The 27819-nt window shown below is 36.9% G+C and overlaps 1 protein-coding gene across 2 annotated transcripts in view; it reads left to right on the top strand.

Moving 5' to 3' along the window:
* Positions 1-18568, top strand: part of AZIN1 (antizyme inhibitor 1) — a 40028-nt gene extending 21460 nt beyond the window's left edge. For both annotated transcript variants that reach the window (XM_070748164.1, XM_070748163.1), the window contains exons 2-12: positions 504-641; positions 2547-2744; positions 2975-3148; positions 3443-3615; positions 5201-5335; positions 6180-6261; positions 8920-8994; positions 10539-10704; positions 14887-15002; positions 15151-15365; positions 16602-18568. In XM_070748164.1, coding sequence (XP_070604265.1) covers positions 2643-2744; positions 2975-3148; positions 3443-3615; positions 5201-5335; positions 6180-6261; positions 8920-8994; positions 10539-10704; positions 14887-15002; positions 15151-15365; positions 16602-16713 — 1350 coding nt within the window. In that variant the 5' untranslated portion in view covers positions 504-641; positions 2547-2642 and the 3' untranslated portion in view covers positions 16714-18568. The remainder of the gene's footprint in view (positions 1-503; positions 642-2546; positions 2745-2974; positions 3149-3442; positions 3616-5200; positions 5336-6179; positions 6262-8919; positions 8995-10538; positions 10705-14886; positions 15003-15150; positions 15366-16601) is intronic.
* The last annotated feature ends 9251 nt before the right edge of the window (positions 18569-27819 follow it).

The following is a 27819-nucleotide window of genomic DNA, read 5'->3' as shown; positions in this document are numbered from 1 at the left end:
TACCCTGCACCATAAATTAGTCCTTTGTGGAATTTGCATACATGGGCAAGAATGTGTTCCTATTTCTTGGTCTTCAAAAAGTCAAACTTAAAAACAAATCATATTTATGAATCAGAATAGAAAGTGTTGCTCAGTACTCTGTGCTGTTGCTTAATACCCCAAAAATATGTTTACCAGTGTTTTGTGTTTTTTTTCCATAGACCTATGAAGTATCTTTAGACCATAAATTTTGAAACAGATGATAGATATACAGTACTCAAGTTTCCTGATATTTTTATGACACGGGGCTGTGTGATGAAATGGGAAGATGTCATGATGTTGGGCCAGATGTTTGAAGCTGGTGTTTGAAAGTTATTTTTGAAAAATTGACATTGGCAAATTGTTGTGAATGGAACAATTTTAATTAAATAGCATACCAATGTATTGGAATCAGCATAAGGGAATATCTGTTTTGTGGATCTAGATTTGATGATTTGATGATAAATACTATATTTTCTTCATAGGGCAAGCTCTCTGATCAAGTTTGCAACTATCCAGAGGGTTTAGGAGAAGTGCTTTATCGAGAACAGTTCGACTTCAACGCTGAGCCACCTTGGGAACCTAGCTGATGATAGTAGGGTTCCATCTCCTAACTTGTCCATGTAAGTCTGTTGATCATAGCTCAGCTCAGTACACAGCTATCTAAATAAGAATAAATCACATGTTATTTTTAAGTTGATCACCTAATTATGTTCTCTGTTGTTAAATTTTGATACAATCTAACTGGTTATAATTCAGTAAAACTGCATTTATTTCAAAAATTAGTAGTGTTATAGCCTTATCAGTAGTCTTCTAATACTATTAATATTTTTATTAATATTACAATTCAAAACATATTAAAAACATTTTAAACAGTAAAAATATTTTTAAAAAACAGTAAAACAAAAATTTAAAACATGTAGCCATGAAGCTGCTGTAGCTACTAATTCCTGAGCCTTGGCAGAGACTGCACCATTGGGTCCATCATTTGCTAGTACTATCAGGCATAATGGAGTTCATGGATTTCTCCTGTCCACACAATTATAGTCCTGCTTAATTGTCTCTTAGTTATTGTAGACCTATGGTGCACATAATATTTTGATCTGACAACATGTTGTAAGATCTTTTGAGATAAGGGCTTATTTAGCTGTTTCATAAGACTGAGTAATCATATTATATTAGTGCTGGCTCCTCTTCTCCAAACAAAAGTAACCTCAATGCCTTTTACTATAATAGCAAAGTCTCCCAACGTTGTGTTGAATGATTTGATTGTTAATATTTGCTAATCATTCTGAAAATGTAATATCTGCTTAAATTGACGTACCACGTTGTTTCTATTCAAGTTCTACTCTGAAATAATTGAGGGAAAAGTCAATTAAATATTAATTTACTGGGAGCAGAGTATTAATTACCACTGCCTTGTCTGATTGTATAGTCAAGCCCCATTAATATGTTTTCAGCTTTTTCCTTCCTTTGATGGCTATAGAAAAGAGACTATTTCTATATTAAGTAGAATGATTGTGGTTGTAGACTAATCACTATTACTGGGTTAGGCATCTGAATTATTTAATTGTGAATTGTCAGTGTAAAATGACCTTTACATTTCTGGAAGAAACAAAAACCACTGGAGATGGCTGCATCATTCAATAGTAAGTTAGGAAACTGGGAAAGTGGTAAAGCTGAGAAAGTTTTTATTTCTCTCAATAAGTGGGCTTGAGTTTTTAAGAGTAACATAGTTTTCCTTTCTTTTGAGGATATGCAATTTTTCAAATATATGGAGCCAAAGAAGTAAGAGTGGGCATATATGTATTGTATGTATATGAGGACCCGGATTGTGGGGGCAATATGCTGGCTCTGTTAAAAAGTGCTATTGCTAATATGTTGTAAGCCGCCCTGAGTCTAAGGAGAAGGGTGGCATAAAAATTGAATAAATAAATAAATAAACAAACAAATAAATAAATAAATAAATAAATAAATTGAGCAGAACCTCAACCTGAAGTTTTCCTGAACTTGCACTATGGCTACACAATTACAATTTCAGTAAAGGAGGTGCTGAAAAGCTTGACCACCTAAAGTTCCCTGTTAAACTTATCAATGCCTTCTTAACTCAAGTGCTTATCTTCTTGAAAGCACATAGCTATTTTGAGAACTTGGAACAGTATGTATGCTAATTAGTTTAAGTATGTCAGTGATGGGTTCTACCGGTTCTGTCCAGTTGGGCAAACCAGTAGCAGCAGTGGTGGGAGGCCCACCTGGCAGAATGTCATCAAGGATCTTCTGCGCTCCCATTCCCAAAACGATGGCAAAGGTAAGTGAAACCCACCACAGAAGTGTGTGCTATTTTTTCTACAGCCTAAAAATTGAAGAAAATAAAGAAATAGAATAACAAAGTTGGAAAGGACATATTAAATCCTTTTTTGCTACATGAATCTATAATATCTTTCTTCAGAAGATGAGTTTTGCACATGAACCAGTTATTCATATATAATCCAAACTAAAATTGGCCTGAATTACTTTTTTTTAAACAGTTTGTTGCATAATTTAAGGATCCAGCTCTAAGGCTTTGTGGCCTGTTCCTTGTGTTTCTTGGTTTATGACTGTCGGCTTCGCGGAATACGGCTGAGATGAAAGGATTTCTTGAGGATGCAAACTACTCCATTGGCTTACTGGATGAAGGAATAAACATTGCAGATGTCGTTGATAACTACATTTATGAACATACCCTTGTAAGCTGTTTTTACATCCTATTCCCATTATATTTACTTTTACATATATAAATCTTACAGCTTTGTACGTGTTCTGATAAATCATAGTTTTATGAGTTATGTGTAGTTAAAATTTAAAAAAACCCAACCATTTTGAGGCAGTAAGAGAAAATTACAAATGTTCTCTAAATATGTTGGCTGTTCACTAAAGATTACTCTTTGTTAACTGGATGAAAATACTTCCTTTATAGACTGGAAAAAATAGTTTTTTTATTGGCGATCTGGGAAACTTGATCAAGCAACATATTCACTGGCAGAATGTGATGGCACCAATAAAGCCGTTTTACAGCCTAAAATGTAATTCCACTCCTGGCGTACTCGAGATACTATCAGCTCTTGGAACTGGTTTTGCATGCTCAAATAAAGTAAGTCTTCAGTGTTCCTCTTCTCATTCTCTTAAAGTTTCTAGATAATGTTAACCTCACCAACAAAAATCTGAGGAAATTATTTTTAAGAAAGTTTTAGAAATCAATTGGCCTGTGGACAATTTATATGTTGGTACTTTATTTTTAGAAGCCTTCTTTTACAAAGCTCATGACTGAGTTGACATTTGTGATTGAAAAATTATTTATTATTTAACTTTTAGATGATTTTTCATTTCTAAAATTTTGCTTCTAAGATTAAAAATGATTTAGGAATAATATTTTTTTCTCTTTCAGACTGAAATGGCATTGGTTCAAGACTTGGGTGTTTCTCCTGACAACATTATATTCACCGGTCCTTGCAAGCAAGCTTCTCAAATAAAATATGCAGCAAAAATTGGAGTAAACATCTTGACATGTGATAATGAATTAGAATTAAAGAAAATTGCTAGAAACCATTCAAATGCAAAGTAAGCTTACATTTATTAATTTTAATAATTTTAATTTAATTTAAGCATGGGAATCAAGTAAAAAAAAGATACATTTCCAAAGTGTATTTCTTGTATAGTAATATTTATTTACAGTTCTGGCGTGCATCTCTTTATATTATCTACTTTAAAATGGATGATCATTAAGAATTTAGTAATTTTTTGATCCATTCAGTTTCTTTTTATAAACTGCTTTAAAAACTTCTTATCTATTGATGATACTTTATCAACATATACCTTAAAACTCCTTGACACAGAAGTTGCTCTTGTCAAAATTATGTGGGAAGTCAAGAATAAGAAATTTATATTATACATATATATCCCCATGTTGCCTGGGACTCTGGCATGAATTGAATTTCTGCTCAGATGACCATCTGAAAATTGCCTCAAGATCCCTTTAATATCCAGAAAGTTTCAGAGGGGAAAATCAAGTACAAATCTGGAATGGCTCACTGTGTGATAGAATTATGGTTTTGTACCAGCAATGCACATCAAACTTTCTTCTAGGTTACAGGCATGGAAGAAGGATTATCTAAAAGAGATAAGCCTTTTAGAGGTAAGTATATGATAATTAGAAATAGTAATTTTTTTAAAAAAACCTACTTGTCTTACTTGCCTTGCTCTCATTGTTTACATTTCCTGAAGTATCTTTTGTTATACAAAGGATCAAACCTGAGTTTGGCAGTAGAGACATTTCTTTTTCTAATTTTGAGTTCTGCATAAAATTATAATTGTAATATAGCTACGTAATTGGGTAATTTAAAAATGTCATGTTTTATTTTGTCCCATGTTAACTGATAGATATTGAAGCATAGCACTTTAAGATCAAATAATTAAATTAAAAAGAACAGTGCACAATATTTGGTTGCAAGAATTTATGGAAATTTGCTGTTGACCACTCCAATATTATAATACTCCAAATTATATTTGGCAAACTGCCTACATAGTAACTTATGTAGGCTGTGTTAATGGGAAAACAATACCATTATTTCTGGTGGTACACATAGACCAATTCTTGGAGAAGATTATGATAAAACTGCAGCAATAAATATATTATTTCAATGTCTAAGAGCAATTCTGACTATTAACTGATAACTCAGTTTGCAAATAGATCTTTCATTTCTGAGACCAGAAGGAATAGAAATTTAGGTTTTAGTGAAATAAGCAAGTACTCATTTTTATTCATAATGAAAGGAAATGTATCAAGACACTTTTTTGTTTGCTTCAATATCCAGCAGTGTATTTAACGTACATTTTTAAAGGCATTATGATTATACTATGGTGTAATGGCCTTTCATTGCAGCATTCAACAGACTTTCTGCTACAACAATCTTTAGCAGCAGCTGCATTTCCAATCCCCCCATGTTTTTTCTGACTCCATGTTTTAGGCCCTAATTGATAGTTTTCTCTCTGTACAGGATTGTTTTTATCAGGTTCACATGAGTCGTCGTCTACAGAATTGGAGTAATGACATCATAATCAACATGCTTCTGACAGTCTTCAGGCCTCACATGTGCTGATGCTGCTGTAAACCAACTGTGCCCCAATCATCTTCCCCTTCTCTTAGGCTCTTACTTCATATTGCCACAGAAGACATAAATGGAGATGAAGAGATGACTATGAAGTTTGGCACTACCCTGAAGAATTGTCGTCATCTCATGGAATGTGCTAAGGAGCTGAATGTCCAAATAGTTGGTGTTAAGTGAGTAGACTTGTAATATTTCTCCATTCCTTCCTGTCATCGGTATTGAAAGAAGGCATTAGGAATATATGTAAAATTAAAATTAAGGCAGCAAGGGTGACAAAAAAAAATCAGTGTATGTTGCGAAAATGCACATAACATTCTTTATTCTTGCAAATAAGCTCATAGCAGGAATCACTTTATCAACAAGATACATCAAAAAATGTTTCTTGCTTCGAAGCTAGTTAATTTTTAAAGCAAAATGGCAAACTTGGATTTGGGATTAAAAGATTTAGGCTCAATTATTCTTTGACATTCTTGATGTATCTTGTTAATGACGCTTTTTTTTCTTGGCAATTCATCACCTATACAATATGTTAGCTCTTGATTTTCATATTTATTTACAAGGTAAAATAAATAAACCTGATCTTAAGTCAGCAATTTTGTTAAGTGGAAATGGTTAAATAAAAATTAAGAATATTTTCCAAAAAAGCTATTTTTAAAAGAAAAAAATGGCCTTGACTATTGTGAAAATTGTGTACAGTATAGCTGAATCAATTATGTTAGTTAAGTATCCTGTAAAGTAGTTGTGAAAAGGTACCAAATCATTTCTTCATGTTGTGAGAGAATGAGAAACACCCAAAACAAAATACTGAAAAATATCACCCACACTGATCCTTAGTTTAATTATTAACATTTTTATCCAAGATTCTTTTTTTATTAATATTTTAGCTATTATATTATTTGATGGATTTGAGAAATTAAAAGGTATCTTTTGTACTCTGAACAAAAGCTAAAACTTCTTTGTAACAATAATGCAATGTTACCTCGTGTAACTTCTAGTTCTTTTTAATTTTTTATGAAGGTTTCACGTGTCAAACCCTTGCATGGAATCTCAAGCATACAAAAATGCTATTTCTGACGCTCGTTGTGTATTTGATATGGCTGTAAGTATACTAAAATTTGAGAATATTTATCTGTAAGTTCAGATCTTCTTGATTTAAGAAGCTAGGAATTTGTCCAGAATGGGGAATGTGTTTGGAAGATAGGCTGTACCATTCTGGACTGAGAAACTCATGGTTTATCCAAAGTAAAACAGAGACATTTTGAGTGTGTTATTTTTGGGGGGGCGGGGGAGGGAGGGAGGGAGAGGAAGGAATCGAGATATTTAATGGAACAACTTAGGGGATGGCTTGCTTCCTTCATGTCCACATGGCCTCTTCCCTTGTTCGTTTTAATTGTTGTCATGTTTGAATTAACATGCAAAATATCTCATGTGTCTGCCTGTCCCTATCAAGTGAGTAGACTAGTTGAATATTACAGTGGTAGCAAATACAAGGAGGAAGCATACTATCAGCTTGCCTTGGACTTTCTAGCTAGATATACTATACTTGAAGTCAAGGGGTCTAAGAGTCACTGTGCCACACTACCCTAGATTTCAAGTACAGCATATCTTGCCTATTGGGGGACAGGATTTCCCAAGCTTTTCTTCACTTCCTCTTTGCTGTTTAAGTGGCCTATCTTTTCCTCATTTTCCCATCTTAAACACTTAGGCTTGGATATGAAAGTTTTGTGTTGACATAGTCCACGCTTATGTTTTAGTTCAGAAATGTGCACATGCACGCACACGCATTGATATGTGTGCGCAGAGCGTAGAAAGTTTTACACCTCTCTACAAGAAACTTTTAAAAATGCAGTTATTTGTTGTAATTAATTTAAAATTTGTGGCAATGTCACATTACCATCTTGACATCTAAATTAAACATGGGTTTTTTTTCCTGTTAACAATGGCTGGGTTTCTATGGTTGATACCTATTTTGAAAAGCATATCTGAGTGCTCAAATGAAAAGAGGTTTTTCCCGTTATAAAGTCACAGATCACAAGTCAAAATTTTTCAGGAAATTGCCCAAGCTTTAGAAATGGCTTTCAGGGGGCCCAGAGGATTTCAGTAGGAAATAAGAAATGAGAAACCTGTATGCTGTTACCGGAGTTCCACTAGCCATTTGTTGGATCCAATCTACAATATTTGCAATATTAGTTTCATATTTAATATAGTGTGTTTTTTTAAAATTTGACATCTGTTAAGTTTTAGCTATTTTTTTAAACTATGGAAATGCTTGTATATATGAATATTATTTGAAAATAATAGCTAATACAGTAATACCTCATGATACGAACTTAATTGGTGCAAGGAGGAGGTTCGTATGACGAAAGGTTCGTAAGACGAAACATTGTTTCCCATAGGAAACAATGTAAAGTCAATTAATCCGTGCAACCAAAAACCCCCCGCAAAAAAACGGCTTTTGGCGACTGCTGGGAAGCCGCGCGGCTGTTTTAAAAGGTGACAGCCAGCCTGGGGGGCTTCCCAGCACCCCCCCGAACCCGTACTTTAAAAACTGCAAATGTTCAAAAAGAGTCAAAAAGAGGGCGGGTAAAATATTTACTGACCCCTCACATCCTGAACACAAATTGTTTCAACTCCTACCCTCAAAACGTTGCTACAGAGCACTACACACCAAGACAACTAGACACAAGAACAGTTTTTTCCCGAACGCCATCACTCTACTAAACAAATAATTCCCTCAACACTGTCAGACTTTTTACTAAATCTGCACTTCTATTCTACAGTGATCCCCCGATTAGTGCGGTCTCGATTAGTGCGAAACGCTATACCACGGTTTTTCAAAAAATATTAATTAAAAAATACTCCACGGTTTTTTTGCTATACCACGGTTTTTCCCACCCGATGACGTCGTATGTCATCACCAAGAGTCACTTCTCTGTCTCTTTCTCTTTCTTTCCTGTCATTCTCTGCTTCAATCATTTTCTCATTTCTCTTTTTTCTCCCCTTTTTTCTATCATTTCTCTCTCTCTTCCTTCCACTCTTCTCTCTCTCTCTCTCGTTCTTCCCCTCTCTCACTCTCTTCCTTCCTTTCTCATCTTTCTTTCTCTCTCTCTTTCTCTATCTTGCTTCTTCCTCTCACACTCTCTTCCTCCCTCTCTCATCTCTTTCTTTCCTTCTCTCTCTTTCTCTATCTCTCCCCCTCTTGCTCTCGAGCGGCCGGGCGGGTGAACGGGCGAGCGAGCGGCCGGGCGAACGGCGGGCGGGCGGGTGTTGGGGGGTGGGGGCAGCCGACATTCAAAGCAATCTTTGTCGGCTTCCGCACTTTCGTTGCTCCCCGGCTCCACCATCTGCGCATGCGCGGTCATGGAAAAAGGGCGCGCATGCGCAGATGGTGTTTTTACTTCCGCACCACTATACCGCGGAAAATCGATTAGTGCGGGAGGTCTTGGAACGTAACCCCCGCACTAATCGAGGGATCACTGTACTAGTTTTTCTCATCATTCCTATCACCCATTTCCTCTCATGTTGACTGTATGACTGTAACTTGTTGCGTATATCCTAAGATTTTTATTAATATCGCTTCTTCATTGCTTATTTGACCCCTATGACAATCATTAAGTGTTGTACCACATGATTCTTGACAAATATATATTTTATTTTATGTACGTTGAGAGCATATGCACCAAGACAAATTCCTTGTGTGTCCAATCACACTTGGCCAATAAAAATTCTATTCTATTCTATTCTATTTGTATTTTAGGAAGAATTTGGCTTTACCTTGAATATGTTGAACATTGGTGGTGGTTTCACCGATCATGCACTTGATCTGGAAGAGGTATGAAATTAGATCGTTTTCCAATAAAGGAGATTCCTTTCTTACAGAATTTAGTTCAAACTTTTATTCAGTTCAAATTTCTGTTTACAGTACTATGACTGGCAACAAGCAACAAATATTGCTGTTTCACCTACAGTACAGCATGGACTGTTTGCTTATTTATCAAATTTGTATGGCCACACATATTCATAAAAAGGGACTCTGAACGATATATAACTATTAAATAAATTATGTAAAAAGCAGTTACTATTAAAAATACAAGTTATTAAAATATAAACAATGTATACACAGTTGACTTGGTTAGAACTTGAAACATCCTCAGATTGGACATTTACCAGGAGCCCAGCGAGTCCTTTGCACCTTGACATTGGGCTTGTGCTTTAATTTCAGGAAAGCTGTCTTTATAAGTGTCTGGACTGAGGCAGCCTTTACTATATAGTTATATATGCTTGGCTTCTATAAAACCCCAGCCCTGATTACCTAGGTTCAGGTGGAATTCACTATATGTGCAACATGAAGATCTTTTCCATTTCAATGTAGTGAGGATTCTGAATCTACATTGTAGATGAATCATTGCAGGGAAATGGGGCTTGAAGCTGTGTGTTGTATGAGCAAACTCCATTCTTTTAGCACCTTCAAAAAGGAAGCAAATCTGGTTGTGGACAATAATTATTGGACTCAAGAAACTATGTGGGTTATTGCAGTTAAAAAACCCAAAGAATTTATAGAATCTTTTTTTTTAATTGCTGCAGTATGACAAAATGTAATATGCTTTTATAAATAATTGTGTGATAGTATTTTTAATACTTCCCATTAGCTTGTATCACATTTATTTCAAAAGGCAACAAGAATTTCATTGTTTTCCATCGTTACAAAATGTGGAAACTGGTGTGATTAACAATTTACAGTTAGAATAAGCCAGAAAAGAAAGCCCTTTTTAATCAGTTTGTTTATGGGCTCCAACTTTGGTTTATTCTGATTGGAAAATCATTTTAGAAGTTTATGGTTTTTGGAAAAGAACCCGAAGAATAATTTGTTTGCTGTTAAAACTGCTCAGGGTCAGGAACTGCCAGTTATATTCGGCTAAATAATGGTTGATAGCCAAGAGCTGGCAAGAACATTTTGTAAGGTAGCTGCCATGCATTGCTATAAGATCTCTTTAAAACAAAGGAAATAGAATTACTGGGTAGAGCAGCAAGCTACTCTGTTGAGCATGTATGGCTTTATTGCAATGTCTGGGCTACAACCTGGAAAGGAGCAGACAAAATCTTGGTCATCAGTTAAGCCACAACTGTGTCACATAACTATGCTCTCCACCTCAAATGCTGGAACTAGCATGTAGCCTTAATACCAATAACCACTGATACATGTTTTCTTCATGAAGAGTAAGTTGTGATAGTCATATTTTCTTCAGTTAATTTCCCACCCGGAAGTGAATTTATTTTTATCTTCTTATAGCTCAGAGTACCAAGGATTCCACAATTTATTTGTGATTGCTTCAAATAAGCAGATAATTTTCAAATGTTCATTTTCTATTTTTTTAGATTAATCGTGTTATCATTCCGCTGCTTGGTACCTACTTTCCTGAAGAATCTGGTGTAACTGTGATTGCAGAGCCTGGATGTTATTATGTTTCTTCAGCATTTACTCTAGCAGTTAATATTTTTGCAAAGAAAGCTGTTCAATCTGGTGACCCTCTTTTCAATAAATGTAAGCAAAATCTCACAAATATTTAAATTGGTGTAAAAACTGTAGAGGTTAATCACTATACTGGATCCTAGTTTGTCAAATATAATTCTCCTTTTAGATTGTCCAAGTTTTATCTTTTTCAGAGAAGTCTAACAGTAGTTTATATGGAGTATTTTAAAATAAGCATTTATAAAAGAATGACAAAATCAAGCTCTATAGGAAGTTTTCTAAAAAGCTGAAATTCTTTGTAAGAGGTAATTGGTAGAACAAAGGGCCCATTTACTTAGCTTAATGAGAAAACAGTCCTTAAATTGTTTTCTTTCATTGCTTGAAAAGTAGGTCATACCTGGAAAAAGTTCAGGCTGAAAGTTTTAAATCTGTAATTTCCTTGTAAAATATTTTTTCTTCATCTTTGCATCATATGTATGATCACTTTGGCAATGGCAGTCTCAAGCACTTTCTGTACCTGAGGACATCTTTTTTCTGGGAGACATTCTATATATTTCACTGCAGCAGTAGAAGCATTCATTTATTCTGTGTCTTTTTTTCACAGTTGAAGAAAAATCTGTTTGTTTATATAATTGGTACCTACTTTTGATTTTTCATTCTCATCCTCTCTGCCAAATTATTACACCTTCCCTTTTGTCTTTTTTGTTCTTCAGCATCAATGAAGTCTTAGCAAAATTTCTACTAGTTGTTTGGACTGTAGCATCTCAAGCTCTTTTCAAAAGTCCTCGAAATACAACAGCTAGCTTTTGCCAGCTAGTAATTGTTTGCCATCCCTTGTCTTCTTTGTCAGAAACTATCCCACTGGTAATTAAGCACTTTTCCTGGCTTTCATCTTTCCTTTGGAAGAAAATGTTCTTTATAGGTGATATGGCTGCTAGTTGCCTGGTCTTCCATTGCCCTTACATCTATAACGGATAGAGATGGGGACTGATCATTTGAAACTTTCAGTTGCCTTAATGTCAATATATCATATTTGTACTGGCCTGTTCCTAGAAAGATTTTTCAAATACTTATGAAGCGAAGCAAAATAAAAGAAGCAGTTATATAGCTAATTGAACAGTGGTTTCTTAAGGTATCTTCTGGTGCTTGGATCTTTTTCATCTATAATTAGGGATCTCATTCATATCTTTAGGTTGTTTATCTGGCGTCTTGATTTTGCTGTGAAGATTTTTATTCTGCCTCATCCTTATACTCCACATTTGATTACTTGTGTAGTTTCATGATCTCTATTTATTTGATAAGCATTGTTCGGTTACTGCCACTTCATCTGGTCTACTGTCTATCTGGCAAATCCTGTGTAATTCCTCTCTCTGCAGCTTGTTTGAGCAATCTTCCCCTTCTTTCTTGCCACTTTTCTGGTTGCCATGATAATATTGTAATCCAAAAAATGTCTCAAACAAGGAGAGGGAAAGGAAAACATTTTCTCTGTCAACTTACTGTGCCTTAAATACCTTCTGCTCTAATGGCATCCTGTAGTTAAAATCAGCATTACAGTCTATTTTCTTATAGCTATAATCAGCATTACAGTCTGACTCACATTACCTTTATCTTCTCTTTTGTAAAATCCACCAATTGCCTGCACTCAGTAATAGTAAATAAAAAACATTCTCATAAAGGGCTGGTTTTATTTGTCTAATTTAATTCCACATTTATTTAAAAGCAATTTCACTAAAAACAATATTTTAAAACAATTGTTCTTTTACCCATTTTATATTTTTCAATAACTTGCTAGCTTTTTGCCAAGAGTTTTAAGTCCTTAAAACCCTTTCCACTGGAATTCACTAAATGGAATCTTATCCTGCTGCTTAGAAAATCCCCTTTAAGCTGTAAATTAATTGCATCCAAAAGTGATTAAGAAATGAGGTTTGGCACAACTTTGTGTTTGTATAATGGGCTTCATAAAAGGCTGTGATCTTGGTTGAAATCCCTGAAACACCCAGCTGCCCAATTTATGAACTAGAAACCTCAACTCAAGAGGAGCTGCAATCTACTCAAGAGGACCAGCTATCTGGAGTGAAAATGAGCAATCTCAGAATTTCTCCTTTATCTGGAAAGACTTGCATGGTCCAGTTGGGCTGCTGATTCCACTGTAAATGCCGTCCCTGTTGCTTTAGGGATGTCTAGTTTATCACGACTCTCACCAGATTGTCTGGCTAAGCATCTCACAGCAGAAATACGAAACATCCATAATCATACAAAAACCTCTAAAAATAGTTTAAAACAGTTTACAATTCACACTCGTATGTATATCTTGGGAGACTAGAAAAACCTCTCTTATGTTTTGGCTGATTATAGTCATTTTTTCAGAACTCCCTCCTTATTAATTATAGCGGAAGCAAGATTATCAGTATAACTGTCCTCACTTCGTGCTGACAGACAGAGGAGAGAAAGTCAGATGCCACAGGACTCTTAAATTTATGCTGCAAATTTTTGGGGGTACATGTTGAGTTTTTACAATTCTTATTTGTGGGATAAAATAGCCACCTTTAGACTATGTTTACTGGAGGACAAGAAGAAAGCAGTGAATTGGGGGGGGGAGGTTGTGTATGCCCTATATGTCTTGAAATAACAGATTTAAAAATATGAGGCTACTGTTGTAACAACTGTTTTGGCAGGAGTGGAGGCCTTAGCAGACATGCCTATTTAGGAGTCTTGTGATATCTCAAGAAATAACAAATCGGTCCATAATCTCATCAGTCTTACATGTTCATAAGGGCATTAAATTGGCATTCTCTAGTCCTATTTCTCGGTATTGGTTATGCCTTAGACTTTCTGCATAGCCAAGAAATTGTTAATGTCTTTAGAAGATTACCTTCTTTGTATTCTTCCCTACAATTATACAATAATCCTAGATTCCATCCTTTCAATGTATTAGTAAGCATTTCGTTTGGCTTAACCACGATGATTCGAACCTGTATTTTTGTTATTAGCTAGGTGGGCCTTTCTAGCATGAGATTACTTAAAACCTTGGGTCTTTTTTATTTAACCTTGACAGGGAAAAAGTACCACCTTTTGCATTGGCCAAGATTGTTTTCCATTCTTATTTCAGTGGATTGATTTCTCTACATTTTACTTGTCTGAATCCTTGTATCTTACACAAATTCTTCTCAGTATTCCACCCAATGGATCCAGGATCTCTTTCTGTTGTACTACAGACATTTCAAGGCTCCTACATCAGTGCATTCCACTGAGCAATCATTTTGTAAGGAATGAAACCAAGACATACCCTGAGTTTTGTGTATTACACTTGGTGAGATCTTCCATGTCTATTGCTTGTTTTCTGCAATAAAGCAACTAATTCAGCTATGTTGTGCCTTTGATATTTTTGCAACGTAGTCTTCCAGAAGAGGTGTAGGGTTTCCTGCCTAGGTAGGGGGTTGGACTAGAAGATCTCCAAGTTCCTTTCCAACTCTGTTATTCTGTGAAAGTAGGGATTTTGGTTAGAAATCTTACATTTTAGGAAAAGCCAGCCAGGATTATATTATCTCCTTTCATGGTTTCCCCTCTATTGGCGTATGAAAAGAAGTCATAATATTTCAGCTATCCATTTTTATAAACAATATTTGATAAATATACAGAACACAAGTAACTATATTTGGGGAGGGCTGTACTTTTTTCAGTCCTTCTTGTCCAACATTGAGCAAGCTTGCTAATTGACTATATTAGGATGCAGAGATGATTATGAATAAGTTGCTTACTTATGTTTCTTCAACTAGTTATCTGTGCATTTACTTCTTGCACTTGGCAGGTGCCTTTTCTGACCAGCCTGACCAACACCTAAAGGTTTTGGATACTATTATGGGAAAACACAAGAACCAGGAGTATGCATAGCATGTGCCTCCTGCCTAAAAATCTCAGATATCAGACGTTTCTGATGATGAATTTGTGGAGGTGCAGCTCCCATAAATGCAAATGTACAAATGACCGCTTGAAAATAAGCAACCTATTGTAATTTGCATCTTTGTGATTAGATATATTAAGCAACAAATAAGTTTTATATGAGTTACCTAACCATTTGTTGTAAAATGCTTTTTATATATTTCAGTAAGTTCATGCTTCTTTCTTCTAAATGTGTTAACTCTTTTTTTTGTACTCATGTAACATGCATTCGTGGAAAAACTAGCATTTAAAAACAAAGCATCACCATAAATTGAAATTTACTGTGCAATTTATATTTGGTTGCTTGTTTTACAGTGGAACAAACGCAGAACAATGAACCAGTCTTCATTTACTACATGAATGATGGTGTTTATGGTTCGTTTGGAAGCAAGCTATCTGAGGACTTGACTAGTATTCCGGAGGTTCACAAGGTAAGGGTACACTTAATGTATATGCTACAGGCAAAAATCTTTGGTAAATTACATTGGACTACATTTTGCTATCGTTTGCACTACTCGTAAGTTGCTCAACAATTGCTGTTTTGAGCAATACATAACTGCCAGAACTGTTTTTCTTTAGAAATACAAGGAAGATGAGCCTCTGTTTGCAAGCAGTCTTTGGGGTCCATCCTGTGATGAGCTTGATCAAATTGTGGAAAGCTGTCTACTCCCTGAGCTGAATATTGGAGACTGGCTGCTCTTTGACAATATGGGTTCTGGTTCTTTGGGTGAACAACCTGCTTTTAATGATTTCCAGAGGCCACCCATTTACTATGTAATGTCAATCCGTAATTGGTAAGTTTATATTACGTTATTGTGCTGCTGTTGGTAAATTAAAAGAAGGTATATTTGTTATTTGAGAGTAAAAGATTTTAAAGATTGTTATATCAAAAATTAAAATGATAATTGATGTGTTTCCTCAATTATATTTCAGTTTTGGGACAGGATCCCCTCCCTCCCAATATATACATGCCATGTATTATATAAACTCATGACATGTAAGGACCTTTTACATTTGAACAATGTAAACTATATTGTGGGTGGGTGGCACTTTTGTAGCAATCAGGTTTTAAAAGATTCCAGCTTTAGAATAATAACTACAATTCTGAATTCTTTACATTTCCATTCAGTTTGAAATCTGATTCACTTTCGCAGGCCTCACTGATTTCACAAGAAACAAGTAGCAACTTAGTAATGATTATCTAAATACACTTTTAGCTAATCTTACAAGTCTATCCTTGGAATCACTTTACAAAATTAAAAAAACCTAAGGAAATTATTTCAATATGCTACAACAAATAAATAATAAAAATGATTTGCATAATGGCTGGAAATACAGTCATACCTCGTCTTACGAACCTAATTGGTTCCAGGGGGCGGTTCGTAAGACGAAACATTGTTTCCCATAGGAAACAATGTAAAGTCAATTAATCCGTGCAACCCAAAAAAAACCCTGCAAAAAAACCGCTGCCGCCCAGCTGTGACCTTTTAAAACAGCCGCGCGGCTTCCTAGCCGTCTCCCGAAGCCGAACGCCAAACCCAAACTTCTGCGTTTGGCATTCGGAGGCTGCTGGAAAGCCGCGCGGCTGTTTTAAAAGGTGACAGCCGGGCTGGGGGGCTTCCCAGCAGCCTCCGAACGCCAAACGCGGAAGTTTGGGTTTGGCGTTCGGCTTCGGGAGACGGCTGGGAAGCCACGCAGCTGTTTTAAAAGGTCACAGCCGGGCTGGGGGGCTTCCCAGTAGCCTCCCGAAGCCGAACGCCAAACCCGAACTTCCGCGAAAAAAGTTCGTAAGAAGAGGCAATTTTTTTCTGAACCCCGGGTTCATATCTTGAGTTGTTCGTAAGACGAGGGGTTCGTATCTTGAGGTACCACTGTAATTATGCATGTGCTTGGTTTTTGACAATTTTTGCATGACTTCTTAGAGTTGGAACACAATATCAATTGAATATTCCAAAAAATTCTTTGAATAAAAATGTTTACTCTGCTGTATGCCAATGTTGTTGCTTGAAATCTCTGTATTTTTACTTCAGGTGTGAGATGCAAGATGCTGGATTTATCTCTGACACACTGATGAAGAATTTCTGCTTTGTGCCTTCTTGCATTCAGCTGAGCTCTGAAGATGGCTTTTCCATTGCAGCTTAAACAGGCACTAGTGCTACATTTAGCCTTGCAGTTGCTCGTCTATAATCTTGTCTGGTCACAACATTCCAGAGTGAAGGAAAAGTGGAACAACCTTGAATGAATTATTGAAACTTGAAATCAATTGGGACCAGGCAAACCAGCTACAACTAAATTCACTGGGGGAGTAAAGCTTACATAATAAACATCACGAAATGTCAGATCATTTAATCCCTCAGTAGTTAAACAAAATATGCAACAAAATGGATGACTTAGTTGAGATGGAAACCCATCACTTGGGTTCTCTGTTAAAACAGTTTACATACAAGTACAGTTTTTATACTAAGGATTTCTGTTAGAAAGTCTTGTAAAGTTGTCTTTCCCCAGATATATGAAATATCAAGGGAAACAAGTGTGAATTCGTTAGCAATGTTAGTATATTTAGAATGTGTAAATTTGTGCTTTGAACTGTAGTTTAATAAATGTAAAATTGCATCATAGTATTTGTTGTATTTCACCCTTGTTGTTCCCTCTCTTGTATGAATGCAATAAAATTTTGTGTAGATTTTACTGTTCTCTGGAGCTAACGCGGAAGAAGTCTAAGCAACAATGATAGTTTAAGTACAAAAACATGGAAGATAAATTGAAAAAAACCTTTATATTCAATTGGCAGAACCTTAAATCATGACTATGTATAGCACTCAGTTAAGAATTGAAGTGTAGGTATGGAACTTTCTGAAAATTTGATTTAAAATCAAGTTTTTGCTCTTTTGAATATTGAAAGCAAGACCATAATTCTGAAAATAGGATATAATTAGATTTGGAGAAACTGACGCAGTAAATGTAGACATTATTGAAGCTTTTACTCATTATTACTTAGACTCTTCCTATATTTTGATTACTTTTAATTTATTTTACTAACCTAGTAGTCTTGGTAGCTATTTTTGAAATGCACCAAGTCAATTTCAAAGTGGAATTTGTATATCTAATTTGGTGATGCGAAATGGGCTGCCAAGTGTAAATGCATTTTATATTAGTGCCAATTGGTAGAATGTTTATGCCTCAATTTAGTGGAGCTAAAATGCACTGTTTGCTAGAGGAACATCATTATAGAAAATGGTTCTCTTCAGCATGAACATCTAAAATTACAGGTACTATATTTGAGATGCTTTTCACTTGCATGAATGGTTTCTACAGCTAAATCTAAGTGACCCTGAGCACTGACCGTGGCTGTGAGCATTAAAGCACAAATAAAAATACAAATGAATTCAGTTTTACAATTCAGGCAAAAGACAAATCACTTTTTAGCATTTTGATCCATATCTGCCAGGGTTCTGTCAGTCTGGAAACGGGGAAATTGTCATAATTCCCCAAAGTGTCTCTAATGATGCCCACAGCTCTGCTATAAGTTTTTAAACTATTGTGAGTTTAAACCAACTCTGTTGTAAATGGTACAGTCGCATTGGAAATGTCTGTATTGTATTTTGACAGTTTGCCATAAAAACTGGTTTGAATTTAGTATATATTTGAATTTATATGCTAAAACATATCTTCTGTTTACAATATTGTAATATCAGTTTTGGAATAACACAAATATAAAACTGAATGATTTCTATATAGCAAATTAATCAATGAAACTTTGTCTTGTATATAGTACAATTAATTGCTTTTGGAGCTGTCTTATCTGCATTCATATGGTCATCCATAATAGAAAATAATCAGTGTTCGGATGCAGGAAACAGTGCATTTAACACTGCTTATTAATTAGTTAGTAGATGTAATGAAACAGGAAGGAAAACTATTGCAACTATGTATCTCTTGAACTATTGTGGTAATTGCTCAATTGCCATTGCTCCCAAATATATATTTTACATGCTGACCCTAGTTTCATTTAACAGTTCAAATCTAAACATCCCTCATTAGTTAAAACAAGAAGTGAATTTTGGCATGAGGTCCTGCAGAGGAAGAGAATCATTTCATATATCTACCAGTAGTGCATGGATCGCAACAATTGTGAGCTTTCTTTGACCACATGAACAATGGTTATTAAGAGGCTGAATAAGGAATTCCAGGATAGTTTCATGAAATAGCAGTAGATCTGCAAAACCACTGCCTTTTGCTCCATTTGGTGTTTTTGACTGGAAAAGCCAGATTCTTAAAGAAAGTAAAGAGCAAAGCATATAACCTAAATTTATTTTAAATTTAATGATATAAACAAGGATCTTTTACATGAAAATGTTATGTGCAAAGGAGTTAAAGCTTAAATTACAACTATTTACTTGTCCAGTTATGGCTGTGTTCTGGCTTATATACATACTAAGTCATAATATGATTTGCTTTAATTTTGGCTCAGTACAGTACATGAATCCTGAAAGGCAAATGGAAAAATTAACTAAGCTGCATTTTCTTTTCTAGGTTTGGAATTTTCAAAGAGAAATGGAGAGAGAGAAATGGGTTGGGGTTGGGGAAACGCTTTGTATATACCAGTGATGGCGAACCTATGGAATGGGTACCACAGGCGGCACGTGGAGCCATATCTGTTGGCACGCAAGCTTTTGCCATAGCTCAGCTCCAACATGCATGTATGTGCTGGCTAGCTGATTTTTGGCTCGCACAGAGGCTCTGGGAGGGCAGTTTTGGCTTCCAGAGAGCCTCCAAAGGGGAAGGGGGAGGATGTATTTATCCTTCCCAGGTTCCAGGGAAGCCTTTGGAGCCTGGGGAGGACAAAACACGAGGCTACTGGGCCCACCAGAAGTTAGGAAACAGACTGTTTCTGGCCTCTAGAGGGCCTCCAGGCTGTGGGGGAAGCTGTTTTCACCCTCCCCAGGCATTGAATTATGGGTGTGGGCACTCGCGCATGTACAATAGCACACGAACATGCTCTTTCGGCACCTGAGGAAATTTTTTTTTGCCATCACTGGTCTATACTATCCATATCAAAGAGCAAACTTTTTTTTAAAAAAAATTGAGCTTTTTCTTTAAAAACATTTTAAAAACAACATACAAAATATATGACCAAGCAAACATAGGGAAAATTAACCACTTTTACAATTTTTTTGTTATAATTTCACTGTTACTGATATTTTCCGTATTTCTCCCCTTAATTCTATTTCCTTATCTTTTTTATATAATAAATACATTGAATCTCCCGTTATATTTTCAGTTACTATTTCTCAATTAACAGATATATTTATGTAGATCAGAGTCAGAAAAAAGGAAAACACTTTACAATTTCTTAGTTGACATTCCTATATTATGGCAATATTTTGAATCTTTTGTTTTGTGCTAACCATTTATACCATTTATCATAGAACTCCATTTCTTCCTTATCAAGCAATTCCATTATTAATTTACTCATTCTGTCACATTCTGAGATTTTTCTCACAAACATTATGATTGTGGGGATATTCCAATTTCCACCTTTGGGCGTAAACTATCCTAGCTATAATAGTTATATGGAGTATTATGTATCTGTTTTCTTTTTAATCTTCCCTTTTATAATTCCAAGTAGAAATAATTCTGGCTTCATCTTAATTTCTTGTACTATTTGTTCCAACCAATTTTTAAATTTACTTCAAAATATTTTTACTTTTGGGCATGTCCACTAAAAGTGATAGTATGTCCCTTGTTGCATTTCCAACATTTTGAAGATATAGTTGGGAACATTTTTGTCAATCGTGCCGGAGATAAATAATGCCATTGATAAAACATCTTATATTTTCTTTATATGTCACCGCCATAGTTAATTTATAATTTACTTCTCAAGTTTTGTCCCACTCTACCAAATTGTGTATCCAAAATTTTATGTCCAGGCAACAATTGTCCTTTAACAATTTCTTCTTCCATTTTGTATTGTAAAAGAAAATTATATATTTTAGATATCATTTTTTCTTCCGGTCCCAACAGTATTTTATTCAATCCATGTTCATTTTGAAATCTGAATTATGCTGTCCTTTTAATATTTTGATTGGATTTGCAAATAATGCCATCAATCAAATTCTATTGTTAGTGATTTGAGCTCTTGTTTTGTCAAGAGATTTTCTTGTTCATACAATATTTGTTTATATGTCACCACCTTTTTCTCATCTAGTGGGTTTGGATAAATGATTGCTTCTATTGTCGATAACAATTTTGGAGTTTTTCTGTAATGTTTATTCTAAATTTTTAGCCAAATCCCTAATGGTGCCCCTCTTATATGGTGTCTTTCAAAGTATGCATGTATTTTATGTTTCCCCTCCATATAAACATGTGCCAACAAATTTGCAGATCATAACCCTCTGTTAAAATAAATAAAAGATCATTTTATTTTTAAGAATAATAATCCCCCCAATTAATGCTGCCGCTTCATAATAGATTTCCCAGTTACATACACACTATTCCAAAGAGCCAAATATACTCAATCTCTAATGGGTGGATTGGCCGACTGGAGGGATTAATATTAATATTCCTTTTAACATTGCTCCTGATTTCTTAGGAGGTAATCACTATATAAATCTCAACAAGTTTAAAAGGGGTATTGCATTTGCCGAGTATGGGAGACATGCAAATTACACCATTTTCTTGCTGGGAACCTGCCTTGTTTTTGGCTCTGGTACCCAGATTAATTTGGGACTGAGACTGTCAAAGTATACTAGGGACTGGTGTATCCATCCATACACATCTAAATGTACATACAAGAATATGGGGTTTAGAATGTATAAAAATGGTACTTTAAACAATCACTATGCGGGGGGGGGGGGGGAGATTAAACTCCCATTAATTCTCAAAGAGCTAGCTTTATATTCAATAAATAACTCTAAAATACATATAACATTGCTTGTTCTGATCAGGACATAGCTGAATTCCAGTCCCAATTTCTCTGTTAACACAAATTAATGGTCAAGTAATGTTCATAATCCACCCTGAGTACCCGGAGAAGGGCGGCCTAGAAATCGAAATTATAATTTTGAAATAATAATAATCACTTTAAAATTACTATGATAATAGTACAAAGGCAAATTCTAGTTTATGAACACTGGGTGACGAAGTCGCCAGAAGCTATTGCTTTCCAGCTAGGTAACTTAGCACGTTAGAGGAGTAGGAGTAGAGGTATATTATAAAGTTTTAAACCAAGAAAATAATGAAATAATAATATATAAAAGCACATTTAATATATAAAATATTGAATAAACACTTAACCAGAAAAGATAAAGGAATAAAAGGCATAAAAAGAAGGGGGGGGGGAAGAAATAAGCCATATTAAATGGGGCAAAAGTGTATGTTTTATAGAAACAAAAGACAGCATTAAACCCAAGGTATCTCATAAAGATGAAAAAGCCACATTCACCCGAATCCAATAGTCTCATTAGAAAGTGAATAACTTACTATTAGGGATTCCTAACAGCAGAGCTTATAATTTGTATTAACTAAAACTCTGACATGTTGCCAGCCACCATAAACCATTCAAAGGAGCACAATCATTCCTGCTGATTGTGCAGGTAGTCCTCATCAGCAACCAAAGTTACAGTACTTATGACCCAGGTGCAAGGCTTAGTCTGTCCCTTCTCGGTCATGCGTTCACGTTTTGTGCTTGACAACAAGCATGCATTTACAGCTACTGGTATTTGCAGTATCCTGTGCAGTCAGGCAGTAGGGAAAGCAAGTAGGATGCTTGGCTGCATAGCTAGAGGTATAACAAGCAGGAAGAGGGAGATTATGATCCCGCTATATAGAATGCTGGTGAGACCACATTTGGAATACTGTGTTCAGTTCTGGAGACCTCACCTACAAAAAGATATTGACAAAATTGAACGGGTCCAAAAACGGGCTACAAGAATGGTGGAAGGTCTTAAGTATAAAACGTATCAGGAAAGACTTAATGAACTCAATCTGTATAGTCTGGAGGACAGAAGGAAAAGGGGGGACATGATCGAAACATTTAAATATATTAAAGGGTTAAATAAGGTCCAGGAGGGAAGTGTTTTTAATAGGAAAGTGAACACAAGAACAAGGGGACACAATCTGAGGTTAGTTGGGGGAAAGATCAAAAGCAACATGAGAAAATATTATTTCACTGAAAGAGTAGTAGATCCTTGGAACAAACTTCCAGCAGACGTGGTAGATAAATCCACAGTAACTGAATTTAAACATGCCTGGGATAAACATATATCCATCCTAAGATAAAATACAGAAAATAGTATAAGGGCAGACTAGATGGACCATGGGGTCTTTTTCTGCCGTCAGACTTCTATGTTTCTATGTTTCTGTGGTTATATAACTAATTTACAATGGGTTTTTTGTGTGTGTGGGAAACAGCTTTCTTACTATTGCCAGCAAAACGTGAACATTGGCTAAAATGGGCTCACACAATAACCAATGCATTCGCTTAACTGTCATATTCTACGACTACTGCATTCTCTTAATAACTGCTGCAAAAAAAGTCATAAAATTGAATCATCATGATTGCGCTTAACTGGCGCAATTTACAACTGCAACTTTGAACTCAACTATGGTTGTAGGTTGTCTGCCTGTGCGGCTTATTTTGTGCTCACAGCAGCAAATGTTGCATGGTGAACTGTACAGCTTTTGCTGGTTTGAAAACTGCTCCAGCCTTTACCCAGCCTGTCAAAGGTCAGTTTTCAAAAGTAGGACTGGACTGATGCAGTTTATTTAAAAAATGTATGTGCCATCTATTTCATGATATGTCTAAGCAACAGATAATGATAAATACATAAACAAAAATATGTCTCCAAGAACAATATCCACATGATCAGGAAGCAGGTTCCCTCGCTCACTTGGGGCCTAAACCTAAGCACAGAGCTGATTCTAGGGCAGTGATGGCGAACCTATGAGTCTATTGGGCCCACCAGAAGTTGGGAAACAGGTTGTTTCCAGCCTCCAGAGGGCCTGGGAGGGAAGCTGTTTTTCCCCCTCCCCAGGCATTGAATCATGGGTGTGGGCACTCACGCATGCGCAATAGCATGCACCCATGCTCTTTCGGCATCCGAGGGAAAAATAGATTTGCCATTGCTGCTTTAGGGCTTTGCAAAAGGCCAGGAGGATTGGGTGCTACCCTATTTCTGGAGGGAGAATTTTTCAGAGGCAGGCACTATAGCAGAAAGTTTTGCCTTCGGTGGGGGGGGGGACCTCTACCCTACATTCCTTAGTAGATTGGACCTGCTGGACTGGGATAAGATAGGTAAAACAACCAGGGAAAGACAATCCTTTAAATCTCTGCTAAGGTGGAACGGTGACGTGTGTTCACCCCCGTGGCTCTGAGTGCTAGCGGAGTCTAGCATAATTCTGCTACTGCAGCTGTGCAGGTTGCAGAATCGTGTGTGGAGACGCAGGTGCGGCCGTGTTTCGGTGTGGTTTTTTGCTTCCGTGCTTGCTTTACAGTTAACAACAAACACTTTTAATTGTACCTAGAAGCCTACTGGCAGCCAGTGCAGCTCAAGGAACAATGGCACAGTACACACGCATCGGTAACCAGCACTATTAACTACTTGCGTCACTGCATTCTTCCCCAGTTGAAGGTAAGGATTTAAGTGGGTGAAATGAATGGAAGACTGCAACTGGCATTATTTGTTACCTGTGCTATTGCATTCTGAAAGTTCTTGCATGACAGTCCTGTGTAGAGAGCATTGTAGTTGTCCAGACAGAAGGTCACAAGGGCATGAGTAATGAGCAGGACCTCCCAGTCCAAGAACTGGTGCAACATGTACAAATCTTGAACGCATGCAAAGGCTTTCTTAGCCAGAGCTGCTATCTTTTCTTTAAGCAGTAGCCATTAGTCCAGGACACCTAGATTGTACCGAGTCTGTCTGAGGCAGTGTTACTTCATCCAAGACTCACAATGCAAAGTCCTTATTACCATAACGTCAAAGTACTCAAAACCACTGTTTTGTGTGGGTTGGGCTGAAGCCTGTTGTGTCCCCATCCAAGTTTTCAGATTCCAAACATTGAGACAGGACGTTTTTGTCATCAGTCAAATAGCTATCGATTGAACACTGTTGTCCCATACAGTATTGGTTATTTTTCCGAAAATTTTTTAAATGATGTGCTTAGAAATACAGTACCTATGGAACATACGTAAGAGCCGGAGGCATTTTGTCAGAAGTTGGATATTTCGCTTTATAATATGTTGGCTTCCATTTTTTTTGTTTCTCAATATTTGTTTTAAACAATAGGTAGGGCAGGAAGCACAACAAATACTCTGTTTTTTTCAAGCAGAGACTATGAGTTATTGTTTCAAAAAGGAAAAAAACCCAAACTTTTAGATATACAGTAGTACCTCTAGATACGAGTTTAATTCGTTCTAGAATGGAGCTCGTATGTCGATCAACTCGTATCTGGAACAAATGGCTTTAGACTTTGTTTTTCCCGGCTGAGATAACCAGAAACAAGGATTCTTGCGCCACCTAGTGGAAGCTCGGCTTGTGTCCCGAATTTGAGCTCGGGTGTCGAACAGAAATTTCGCTCCCGTCGTGGCTTGTAACTTGGAATACTCACATGTGGAGCAGCTTGTATCTAGAGGTACTACTGTAATTTGAAATAAATGTTGGCTATCGGCAAAACCTAGATTTTTAGTTTGTTTATTTCATTGGCAGAAAGTATTACAATAGGCTCACACATTCGGAAATATTAGATTAGTAAAAGCTTCCTTAGTTTCTTCCTGAAAATGTCAATTCCAATTTAGAATGTGGGGTCGTTGCTGCTCTTTGAACTTGATTATTTCCCTGCAGATGTTTCATTACCAAACTAGGCCACCTCATCAGTTCACATTAGAAAACAATCAAGCTCATACAGCAATAAAGACTTCACAGTTCAACCCTGAGCCACAATGTTCTCCTCTTCTGCTGGTATAGAACTCTGTAGAAAAGATGAAAACCATTCAGCTATTTTCCAACCTCTGCACACTTCTTTATCCAGTGGCCCAACCATTACCTAGATCAGGGGTAGGCAAGTTGGCTCTTCTATGACATGTGGACTTCAACTCCCAGAATTCCTGAGTTAGCATGATTGGCTCAGGAATTCTGGGAGTTGAAGTCCACATGTCATAAAAGAACCAACTTTGCCTATCCCTGACCTAGACCATTGGACTTTCTCACCTGAAGTTCTGGGAGACATTGCTAGGAGTTTCACAAAAGAAGCTTTCCATGAGATTTGCCATAATTGTCAACCACTAGGGGGCGCATTTTATTAACCTATTTAGAAGTCAGGACATTCTTCCAACTATAAGCTACCTTAAGAAATGTACAGTATTGCTGATGACCTGATAGTTTTAATCAAAATGCTGTTGGCATATTACAAAGGGGAAAGCTATTATTCCACTCTACAGATAAAATGACTCCATTAATTGTGGTTCCACAAATAAAAGTACAGTATTTAAACATCTGATAGGTGATGGAGCAGGACAAACAATTTTGGAAAAGAGAAAGATCACAATTTTGGAGAAACACATGGGTATTTATTTATTTGTTAAATAAATACCCATATGTTTATTAAATCCCTAGGGACTCTGGGAGGCTCACAACCAAAAAACAAAGCATACAGGGTATCAGGACATTAAAAAAAAAGCAGTTTAAAAACAAAACCAACAGTAAGAAAAAACATGTGCCATTTATGGCTGGTTCTTGATGGTACACCATCCAATCAATGGCCCTAAGTCTGCCGGAAAAGACAGGTCTTTACAGATTTCCAGAAGGGCGGGGGCAGTCAGGATCTCAGGAGGTAGCTGGTTCCAGAGAGCCGAAGCCACCACAGAAAAGGCTCTCCCCTGCAGTCCCTTCAGCCAGCACTGTTTACCTGACGGGACCCAGAGAAGACCAACTCTGGGAGCCTTATCAGCCACTGGGAGCTATGTGGTAGAAGGCGGTCCCAAAGATAATCTGGTCCTAAGCCATGCAGGGCTTTAAAGATAATGACCATCACCCTGAATTGCACCCAGAGACCAATTGGGAGCCAGTGTAGCTTGCAAAGAGTTGGTGTAATGTGGGTGTAAATTGGTGCACCCACAACAGCTCGCACAGCTGCATCCTGGACCAACTGTAGTCTCCGAACACTCTGCAGGGGTAGCCCCATATAGAGCACGTTGCAATAATCTAACCATGAGGTGATAAGGGCATGAGTGACCATGAGAAGAGCCTCCTGATCCAAGTAGGGTCGCAATTGGTGCACCAAACGAACCTGTGCAAAGGTCCTCCTAGCTACCTCTGTCAGATATTGATTCAATCTCAGCTAAGTCTAGGAGGACACCCAAATTGTGAACCTGTTCAGAGGAGGGTCATTTTTCTCCTCCCAGAACCAAGGATGGACAGTCGATATAATTCTTTGGAGGCAATGCCCACAGCCATTCAGGTTTGTCAGGGTTAAGTCTAGGCCTGTTAACTCCCATCCAGATCCTTACATCCTCCGGGCACTGGCACATCACATCTACCACTTCACCAAACTGACACGGGGTGGAGATATATAGCTGGGTGTCACCAGCATATTACTGGTACCTTACCCCATGCTGTTGGATGATCTCAACCAGTGGTTTCATGTAGATATTAAATAGGAGAGGAGAGAGGACAGAACATTGAGGCACCCACAGAGGGGCGTGGGGGTCAACTTCTGTCCTCCTACCAACACTTATTGCAAACGACCAGAGAGATAGGAGAACTGCTGTATCACAATGCCTCCCATTCCCAACTCCCTTAGTCGTCGCAGAAGGATACCATGGGTCAATAGTATCGAAAGCCGCTGAGAGATCAAGAAGCACCAAGATAGAGGAATAACTTCCATCTCGGGGTTCTCAGAAATTATCTATCAGAGTGACCAAAGCAGTTTCTGTGCTGTAGCCAGGTCGGAAGCCTGATTGAAAAGGGTCTAGATAATCTATTTCATCCAATGACAGTAGCCATTGGAGTGCCATCACTTTCTCTACAACCTTTTCCACAAAGGGTTGGAGAGTGGACACATTTCTTTCCAGCTGGATGCATGGAAGGCTTCTTGAGGAGGGGTCTCACAACCACTTCCTTTAATGGTTGCAGGAAAGACCCCTCCTTCAAGGAGGCGTTAACCAGAGCCTGGAGCCAGCCTTGTGTCACCTCCCTGCTAGCCGAAACCAGCCAGAAGGGGCACGGGTCCAATAAACATGTAGAGGAACTT

Source organism: Erythrolamprus reginae, chromosome 3, assembly GCF_031021105.1.
Source record: "Erythrolamprus reginae isolate rEryReg1 chromosome 3, rEryReg1.hap1, whole genome shotgun sequence".
In the NCBI taxonomy this organism is placed as follows: Eukaryota; Metazoa; Chordata; class Lepidosauria; order Squamata; family Dipsadidae; genus Erythrolamprus; species Erythrolamprus reginae.
This window is presented reverse-complemented; position numbering and strand designations above follow the sequence as displayed.